This window comes from Hippocampus guttulatus, chromosome 9 (genome assembly GCF_054856545.1).
Source record: "Hippocampus guttulatus isolate MCC_2025c chromosome 9, RoL_Hgut_1.0, whole genome shotgun sequence".
NCBI lineage: Eukaryota > Metazoa > Chordata > Actinopteri > Syngnathiformes > Syngnathidae > Hippocampus > Hippocampus guttulatus.
Window position 1 is genome coordinate 17435463 of NC_141269.1, and position 10170 is coordinate 17445632.

Sequence of the window (10170 nt, forward strand, 5' to 3'; positions counted from 1 at the left end):
TTGGCCGGAGTTGTTGGTTTTTGCTTCTTGTAAAAACAACTCGATGTTTTAAACTCAGATTTGTCAGTTGTGTACGTTTGCGTATGTGCGCGCACGAGTGTTTAAAAAAAAAAAGCACCCATGATTAAACAGAGCAAGTCAGGCGCGCGCACATGCACGCAAACTTTCTTTTCAATTTAACTGAATTATAAATTCAAATGGCAGCGCTTGTCACTTCATGTGGAGCAGCACATTTACAGTTGCTGAAGGAAGAATATAGCACATTTGTGGAAGGAAATTTAAATAGGTTTTCCAAAAAGACATTTGTAAATAATGCTGATTTAGGAATACGTGTCTATTAGTGGAGTGATGCTTGCGAATTGTTGTACAGTCTGCGGGCACTGTTAATGTTGAAGAAAAATGGTGCAATTCAGATGGTGAACATTAGGAGGGGCTAAGAGACAAAGGGGCAAAACGAAGCCTGGCGAGAGGAAATATAAATTGAGATGAGTTGGAATTTCAGGACGTTCTAAAATTAAAACACTTGGCCCAAATGACATTATGGATTCTTCTACTTTATTCGTCTTTGTCATAAGGACACTGTACAAAACCATATTTCAACACTTCTACTTCATTGGAATGTGATTTTGTGAAATAGTGCTCACAGACATTCAATACAAAATTAAATACAATTGTTTTATAAAAGTAACAAAGAAGAACAACGAGAGACACACCGAATATTTAGACATGCAGTGACAATATAAAAAAATAGACGGCTTTTTTTCTTTTTCTGTACAAACATACATGGACACATATAAATATATAGAAATACAAAAGAGTGTATTTTTAAAATACAAAGATCCATTTGTACAGTTACATTCCATGATAACAAAACATGAGACGAAGCACAATATTCAAGTGAAGCAGTCTTTTTCTCACAGACACCGTACATTTGTTGTACATTGTAAGATGAGATCACGTAACAGTTCTCCTGCTGGCATCTGTAAACAGTACAAATGATAAATCGGGAGTCCGTCGGTGGATTCTCCCTCAAAATCACCTACAAACACAACAACAATTGTAGAGGCTGTCGGTCATTGTGCCGCTTCCTTTACAGTGCAGAGTTTTACTCTTCAAGTCTCTCATCTCAAAGTGGTGAGAAGATATTTGGTAAAACAAACAACACAGCCATTACAATGAGTACAACACCTTCGTCTTATTGATTATGTATGTTTGCACGTTTGAGTTTCTTTAGAAAGTGGTCAAATAACTCGGAGGAAACCATGTTATGTATTTCACTCTCTAGGTCTGCCTGACGTCCTGCAGTAGTTTGTTGATCTCGTGGACGAGCTCGCTGGCATCCATGGCAGTCTCCTGGTGGTTCTCGCCACGTTTGCCAGCCTGGTAGAACACACCGTCAAAATCATCTTCCTCATAGTTCTCTGGAATTTCTTCCATGGCAGGGAGCCATTTGAGGTGTGGCGGCTGTCCGTTGGTGGAGTTGGAGGATGAGGGAGGGGCTGGGGAAACGTGGTTGTTCCCCACAGATCCACTTCCTGGATTTAGATAGTGAGTATTGGCAGCCCATGTGGCCACACCCGGCGGGTAAGCGGGACCCTTCCCACCTGGTAACAAGCCTCTACGGCTATCCTGAGGAACAGCGTTGTTGCTCTGATTACCAGAAATGTTGCCAGCGCGTCCGCTTCCTTTCTCGCCGGTTGACGATGATGACGTTGGGCTTGTTTCAGTGCACTCACTATATGTGTCCATATTCGGGGGTAGGAGCCGCTGGAAGACGCTGTTCATCTCAGTGAGGAGCGAACCAGCCGCTCCTGCAGGTGGACACACATCACTTCCTCCTGCAGCAGCGACTCTCGCAGGCCCCGCCTCCTCACTCCCTTGCTCTTTGCCAAAGGTGGAGAAACTCTTGAGCTGTTCTGACTCTTCCGAGGACTGGTCATCATCAATTTGGGGTTGCTGGGAAGACTCTTCCCCTGGGATGTACATGTTGTTGCGGTAATCTGAGGAGGATGTTGGAGAGGAGACAGGAGGCATCCAGCATTGGTCAGAGTGTCCCAGGACCCGGCATTCGTCCGTGCACAGCCTCATTGCTAGAGGAAAACAACAGTGACAACCATCAGGAGCTTATTCAACAAAAGAGAGTGTCCTCGTGACCCTTCTGATGCACAGAGAGGAAAACTAATTTATAAACAAGTGCTCACTGCAAAATCAGTAAAGTCAGATCCATCCGAAGCATCACACTGGGAGTACGACTTCACTGTCATCCTGAATACATTACATGTACAATATTCGGGAGTGGAATCGGGACAAATGCTATTCAGAAGCTGCAGCAATTCAACAGTGGTTTCCTAGTGTTTTTTTTTCTGCATGAAAAGCGGAAATAATGTATTCACTTTTCATTTTGGAATATTAATGTACGATGCCTGTTCAATATTTCACAGGGTGGTTCTGTCTTATTCTTAAACCACAGCTGGGTAATTATTTTCCCTCCCTTTCCTCTGCAGCCTTTCATATTTCTATCAGTATGAGCACAGTGGTGCTATTTACAGGCTACGATAGGAATATTGTGGCAGATAAGAAAACTATCACGAGATAACAAAATGATTAATTGCTAGATTCCTTCCATCTGGCATCAAAGGTGGCTGATAAATTCAAATCTGACTGATCTTCCTATCATATTACCCACATCTTTGACATATTCAGGGTGAAGCAGTGATTGTCTTGCTTTATCGTATCCAGCACGACTGAAAATCCAAACAAATTAAATCTATTGAAGAGAAATCAAGATACAGTAATCCTACCCATTCATTCACATTTGTTTTTACATATTGCCACAAAAAAAAAAAAGATGGGAGGTGGGGAGTGGAAGTCACTTAAATTGACAGACATTGGTGTCCACCACCCCTCCCTTTATACATCACAATTAAGATGTACAGCAAAAGGACATGTACTGTATATGGCGAAGCTCTCCGGGTTGCAATGGGTGAGAGAGGGACAGAGTGAGTGAGCGAGAGAATAACATAATTCTAAAAGCAATTACTGTGAATTCTCTTCAGTTCAAACATGAAAGTGCAACACTGTCACTCAAAAGAGGAGGGGGGAGAATGGAAAGAAAATGGAGGAAAGGGGGGGAGAAAAAAACAGCACCCTGAGACGCATAGCGATGAGTGACAAGCGACTCATCTCTGCTCCGGGGAGGATTTTACAGACACGACTTGGGGCGTAGATAACGCACACACATACACACACACACACACACACACACACACACGTGCAGAATGACACAAACAGCCCGGCACACTGTAACCTCTCTCGGTGTGATAACAAGCGAGAAAATAGAGTCTGTGTGTAAGAATGGGCCGAGTACAATGGGACTGTGTTTTCAGCGTGCTGAATGGCTGTATAGGCAGGCGTATGGGCTATTAGTTGGCTCAGGCCTGACCTGTCCATAGTGCTAAAAATTGTCAGACGGCATGTCCACAAAATTGCAAGGAGCAGTGCAGAGGAAACAGTTCAATTTAGTTCACTTCCACAATAATGTTACGTCTGCCGAGGAGGTTTGTATGCTTTCCTATGTAACTTTATTTGTGTCCTACTTCCATGGTTGGGTATCGATAAGTCACTTTGTTTTGATGATAGGCACCATGAATCGTTATTCTTCCAATTATGGCTTTTTTTTAAATCACATTTCTCATGGTGGGCAATAAAGCTGTTTCACACCTTCAAAGACTTGAATGAAATCTGCTTTGCAGAGTCAAAAGTTCACCATGCAAACCGAGTTTCATCCAAATCCGATGCAGATTGCAAGCGGCAGCAATTCAAATTCAATATAGAAAATGCCATCTCACATGTTTGGATGTCCATTCGTACTGCCTATCGCTTTCTGGCTGTCTCTGCATTAGGGATTACTTCAAGTCTACATTTTCCTTCTGTTCTGGTCTCATATTTGGAAAAAAAACAAATTCAAAACACATTTAACCATTCTCTGCATATGCTATTCCAAGTGGCTAAAATGATGTCTTCAACACTTTTTGCGTGACAAAATTAATTGGAGGTGTGATTGTGTTCTCAGGCGTGAGGAGCATGTGAGGAGGGTGTTGGACGTTTGTGACGCAGGAGAGCAGAGCCAACCGAACAGTTACAACAAGACGGGCTGAGGAAAACGATCACAATCTGTGTGTTACATTAAGGTAGCTTACCTGGATGAAGGCGGTGGTGCATTTCGAGATGTATCAGGTCAGAAAAGCCTTCCCCCAGAAGCAGCCTGTCCACGGGGGATTCTCTCCCCATTTCACAATCACTGTCCCCCGCCTCGCTGTCCCCACGTCCACTGTCCTTTAGGCTGAACTTGTCCATGTCTTGTAATGCATACCTAGATAGAACCATTACAAAAAGTGCAAGTTCAATGCCTGGAAAATTTGTAAATTGGAATGCCCCGTTATGTTTTATGAAACATTTGAGTCGTCAAATTTATTTTTTTGCAACTGTTAAATCTCCAAAGGAGCTTGTCCTATTTCATCCATTCATCCATTTTCTAATCCGCGTATCCTCAGGAGGGTCGCGGGCGTGTCGGAGCCTATCTTGTGCCATTTCTACTTCCTGAAATTAGGTCTGATAAGTAAATATGTGACAACAGTTATCAAACATCGATAAGTCGATCAAGTGATTTGATGAGCAGGACAAAGTAGTACAGTAAAAATTCCATACTCCAAATTTGTTCCAGGGGCAGTCGAGAACTAAATGGGACATTTTGACAAATGAGCTGAATACTTTGGAAAGTGAATGGCATTGGTATGTATGTTGACATTTGTAATATGGAAAAGAAGACAAACTATGCAACAGGTTGTTGAAGATGTCGCACAGATGTAAATCAAAGACAACAAAGTGGTTTTTAAAAGGTGAATAAAAATATATTGGCATTGTTGGGGCCGAGGGATTACCTGTAGCTGCGAGAGTATTTGTTGCCACGGAAACTGGGTCTGGGTTGGTACTGGCCCTGATGGAGCATGGACAGAAGCTGTGAGACTTGCTGTATCCAAAAATAACAAAACAAATAAAACAAATAAACAAAAAATAGGGGGAAAATGAAAAGGGTCGGGGTGGTAAATAAAGGTGACAGACAGAGAGAGAGTGAGAGAGAGAGAGAGAGAGAGAAGACAAGACAGAAGACAAAAAAATGGATGAGTACACAAAATGAATGATGGAGAGGCTGCTCAATATGGATGACACAAAATGGACGGTGTTGTACAAAAAAAGGGGTGCCTGCTCATTGAGAGAGTGAATCTTGGTGAATTTGGAGACAGATGACTCAGGGTTAGCATGGATTGGGACACGGTGCAAACAAAGTAAAGACAAAGGGCTGTAACTATCAATACACTTGATGAGAGTTCCTTCAAAACTACAAAGGAAATTCTATCACACACACTTTGTGTGTGTGTGTGTGTGTGTGTGTGTGTGTGTGTGTGTGTGTGTGTGTGTGTGTGTGTGTGTGTGTGTGTGTGTGTGTGTGTGTGTGTGTGTGTGAGTGAGTGAGTGAGCGAGCAAGCATGTGTGCGCATGCACTCACCTCCACCTGTGGAGTTGTATGTGCCAGCTCCAGGGCAAAGCTCTCCGGAATGTGATTGGATGAGATTGTCACCAGGCTGTTAAGGGATTGGCGACTGTGGTGATTCTGCCTGCTCCCCATCTGGGCTCGGTCCAAGGGGGGTGTAGCTGAAGGTGAACGGTGATGGGATCTGATTGGTAGGGTACCATTCACAGTGGGAACCAGGGTGATGTCTCCTTTGTGGATCTGCCGTGAGGGCTTCCTGGGGTGGTGCTGGTGGGTCGACTCAGCGACCCGGCAGTTGTAAGATTGCCTTGTCTCTTTTTTCTCTCTGTTGCAGTGAGCAGCAAACACCACCATGATTACCAGCAGCACGGCGCAGATGGCCCCAAGGGAGATGATGATAATCAGTGATGCATCAAGTGGAGACTCCCCTCGGTCCATCAGTTGGACATGGTTCTCCATATTCTCATAGAGGTTGATCCTTAGAACTGCTTTGGCACTGAGGCTCTCGCTTCCTTGATCCCTCACCACAACAGTTATCTCAGCATGCTCATGAGGGAAGTTGTCCAGACTGGCGTTGGCATGAATTTCACAGGTTCTCGGATCAATAATGAAGAAGCCTTCTTCATTGCCACTGACGATGGAGCAAACAAGCTCAGAATTGATCCCCGTATCACGGTCAGTTGCCCTGACCACAGTCACAAGATGTCCGGCTTCAGTGAACTTTGACAGTGGAACGTCAGCACTAAAGTTCCACAGCTGGGGGACCACAATCACTGGAGGATTGTCATTCTCATCCAGGATGTTTAGAACAATGGTGGCATTGCTGAGCAGTGGTGGCTTTCCAGCATCTTTGGCCTGCACTGTAAAGGAGATGCGACTCACGTCCTCCCTGTCAAATGTACGCAGCGCATAGATGGCACCATTAGAGGGGTCAATGGTCACGTACGTAGAAATGGAGCTCCCGTGAATTGAGCTCTCCAGGATGGAGTAGGTCACCTGTCCATTGACATCCAGATCTGGGTCTGTTGCCATGATGGAGGTCAAATATGCCCCTGGAGCATTGTTCTCAGATTTAAAGATCTCAAACTGGCCCTTCTCAAAATGTGGAGGGTTGTCGTTTTCATCAGTGACGTGCACCGTGAAGTGTTTGACTGTGGAGAGGCTCGGAGTGCCTCGGTCCTCTGCCACGACTGTCAGACTGAACTCTGACCTCTTCTCTCGGTCCAGAGACACATTCGTTAGAATCATGTAGTTGTTTTCGTATGTTTTCTGGAGTTTAAAATAACCTTGACCGTGAAGCTTGCACTCCACCTCGCCATTCAAACCAGAGTCCAAGTCCTCCACCCTTACTAAAGCTACAAATGTGTCCAGAGGAGCAGCCTCTGATATATAAGCTGCATCCCCGTTGCCCTGCGAGGACATTATATTTATGCTAATGTCTGGTTTGTTGTCGTTTACGTCAACCACCTTGACCAGGATCTTGCAGTGAGCTGGCATGGAGTTTGGACCCATATCTTGCGCTTGCACATCGATGTCATAGGAATTAGCAGTCTCGTAGTCTACACGAGCAATGAGGGTCAGGTGACCACTGTCAGGGTTAATTTTGAATGTCTCCATAATTTTGGGGGATACATGACTGCTGAACGAATAGACTATTTTGGCATTCGTCCCATCGTCTGCGTCAGTGGCGTTTAAGTCAATTAACAGTGTTCCAACAGGTGCATTTTCGGGAAGGTTTATCACATACGAGGACTTGTCAAAGATCGGGCTATTGTCATTTGAATCTGCAACGCTGATCTTAAGCAGGGTGGTTCCGGTTCGGGAGAGAACACCCCTATCAAAAGCCGTGTACTGAAGTTCATAACTGGAGCGCACCTCCCGATCCAGCTCCCGGAGAACCACCAGCTCAGCATATTTTGCCCCGTCTGTTCTGGACTGTATGTCAATATTAAAAACATTGTTGGGCTCTAAAGCATAGCTGTACAGGGAGTTTTCGCCCACGTCTGGGTCCGTGGCGCTGTCCAGGGGAATGTGCGCTCCGACGGACGCACTCTCGGATATTTCAATTGGGATGATGGCACGGGAAAACTGCGGCGTGTTGTCGTTGATGTCCAACACTTCCACCTCGACGTGAAAAAGCTGCAGGTGCTCCGTGGGCAACGTGAGCACGTCGAATTGGATCGAGCAGTTGAGATTCTTTTCACAAAGTTTTTCTCTATCGATTCTGGACTTGATGCTTATTTCTCCGTCCTGCTCGCGCACCGTGAGAAAGGATGAACTCCCTCTTTGCATGGCTCGAAAGCGGAGCAACACAGAGGTTGGAAGTTTAGCCAGAACATCCGCGACATCATCTTTTAAACGAGCAATAACGGTGCCAACCTTCTGTTCCTCAAAAATCTGATATCGCAGTGTCTTACCGGTGGCGTGAGGCGCTGACAGAGCGAAAACGATGAAAAGTGCCCACATTCTCATTTCAAAGAGTCCCGTCATTTTGTCCTCTTGTGGTCGAAATCAAGCAAAAAGGAGCTCCAAAATGTTGAGGCAGTCACTTCCAGATTTGATTTAGGCAACTGGATGGGATGCTCCCCGTTGCATTGTTCCTCGATCTTGACACACAAAAAATACATTCATATGGAATACTGGCTGAGTTGCGCCAATTTAGATTGAAAATACCCACAGTATGCTGTCATATAGATCTGTTGCACGCATCGATTTCGCATAAGAGTGCGCGCCTCTCTCTCGAGCTCCCCTCCCTTCTTGCGCCCGTGCGCCTTTGCTCTCTTCCACTCTCTCTCTCTCCCTCTCCCTCGCTAAGGCGTATTTGCACTCAAAAGAACCCGCCTCAACTAAGCGCTACATTAGCTTCTTCTTCAGTCTAATACTGGCTTGGGGGCGCAAGAGGGGATGCAAAGAAAATAAGAGAAGGGAGGCGCCTTGCTGGGGTTGACACAGTAACCAAACCACCACCACCACCACCACCACCTCCACCCCATAGACAAGCAATAAACTAAACCTGTCTGAGAATACATTCATTCATAGTTCTTATACACTGTGACATTTTCACTATACTATAAAACCACAGGAGGACCTAGGAGTCCCGCTTTAGGTCTGTTCCCCTCATCAGTAAGGAAGCACAATCTTCGTCTTAATTTCCAAAAGAAAAAACTCAAAACATGGTCAATTCAATCATTACAAGAACCATTCCTCAGACTGCCTGGGGACACTTCATAGCTCAGCCATGAGCAGCTGTCGCCCAACTACTGTGTAAAAGAAAGTTCTGGAAGGTCTGTTAGTTATCTCGTCTGAAGTTGCAGTCCACACTTGGCCTTCTCTCCCTCCGTAGTCTTTGTTGAGAGGGTTTTTACAGCCTATTATACTTTCACATCACCTGTTCTTGTCGGAGAGGAGAAGCCTGTTAAGCTGTGTGGCAAATCGTATTAGAGTGGCGTCTAATGGATACATTTAAATATTGGGTCACGTTGTGGAACACTTCTAGTCTCGTGCAAAAGCCTATTCATCAACACTCCAAACTCCCCAACAAGATGGACGTACGATAATGGATACAGCACACACACACAAAAAAAAGCCATTAAGCGTTGTTATGTATCCCCATTGTCAAATTCACGTAGAGATGGGTGAGAGAGCTTTGACAAATTTGCGCAATGGCCACCGGGCATTCTGGATAGCATCTGTATGTTTGGCACCAGAACCCAACGATAAGAGCCGACGAAACAAGACTTCAGCGGAGCCTCGAGCCCGCGCACAAATGTGAGGAAATTAGCTGTCATGGAGGATATTAAAACACCAAGCAGTCATTCAAGCAGTCATATTTTGTTCGTACTTGCTTTTGCTGATTTTGAGGCACATTTTGAGTACAATTAATCTGGGTATCAGTTGCCTATGATCAGCGACAATATAACTCTTATTCAAACAAAACTAAAGATGAGAAATGTTAAAGTCTGGAAGGAAATACGAAAACAGCAGTGACACTTAAAATTTTGGAACAGGAGCATAATTAACCCAACAAAAATTGCCATGAGCACAAATTGCATGAATCTCAACACTAATATAGTGTGTGTGTATATATATATATATATATATATATATAGTAGCAGACGTGTGCACATTTTCAGCATGACGTCTCTGATCCACTGGTGAAAGGACACTTTGATCCTCTCCTCTTTCATCTATAACTGCTTCAGACAACAAAATGTATGCAGAAAAGTGGTGAAGATTGCACGACTGTCTGTGTCCTATGTGTTGTGTTGTGTTATTTTTGTTATTTTGACTTCAAAATGGCGCCGCGAGAGTGGCTGCCTTTCCAGCAGCTCCTATATTTTGTTGTTCTACTTCTTCCTTTCATAACTTTGCTGCTGTGAATTGGGAATTTCTCCGTTGCGAGACTAATAAAGGTTTTCTTATCTTATATATATATATATATATATGTATCTCTCTCTCTCTCTATATATATATATATAGAGAGAGAGAGAGAGAGAGAGAGCATTTATGCATTATACGAAAGGTACATTAGTTTAGTAGCAGGGACCACAATAACACAAACTTTTGACCATGAAACACCTTCAGTTAGTACAAAATATATTTTCTCTTTAGTTCCAGAC

General features: G+C 44.2%; 1 protein-coding gene across 2 annotated transcripts; it reads right to left on the reverse strand.

The window, feature by feature from the left end:
- Positions 1 to 533: 533 nt before the first annotated feature.
- pcdh18a (protocadherin 18a) lies at positions 534 to 8322 on the reverse strand. Of its 2 annotated transcripts, none has more exons than XM_086121021.1 (4): positions 5567 to 8322; positions 4941 to 4996; positions 4200 to 4372; positions 534 to 2090 (listed from the first exon to the last, which is right to left on the reverse strand). In XM_086121021.1, the coding sequence occupies exons 1-4, from the start codon at positions 8039 to 8041 to the stop codon at positions 1282 to 1284; spliced, it is 3513 nt and encodes a 1170-aa protein (XP_085977147.1). In that variant the 5' UTR covers positions 8042 to 8322; the 3' UTR covers positions 534 to 1281. The 2 variants fall into 2 exon arrangements, with proteins under 2 accessions (XP_085977147.1, XP_085977146.1); XM_086121020.1 differs by having other exon boundaries at positions 4941 to 5029.
- Between the last annotated feature and the right edge of the window lie 1848 nt (positions 8323 to 10170).

Coding starts and splice junctions, on each gene's coding strand:
- pcdh18a (XM_086121020.1), bottom strand. CDS start 8,041: ATGACGGGACTCTTTGAAATGAGAATGTGGGCACTTTTCATCGTTTTC. Junction 5,030..5,566: donor ATACAACTCCACAGGTGGAG/GTGAGTGCATGC, acceptor TTTTGGATACAG/CAAGTCTCACAGCTTCTGTC. Junction 2,091..4,199: donor GCACCACCGCCTTCATCCAG/GTAAGCTACCTT, acceptor GTTTTCCTCTAG/CAATGAGGCTGTGCACGGAC.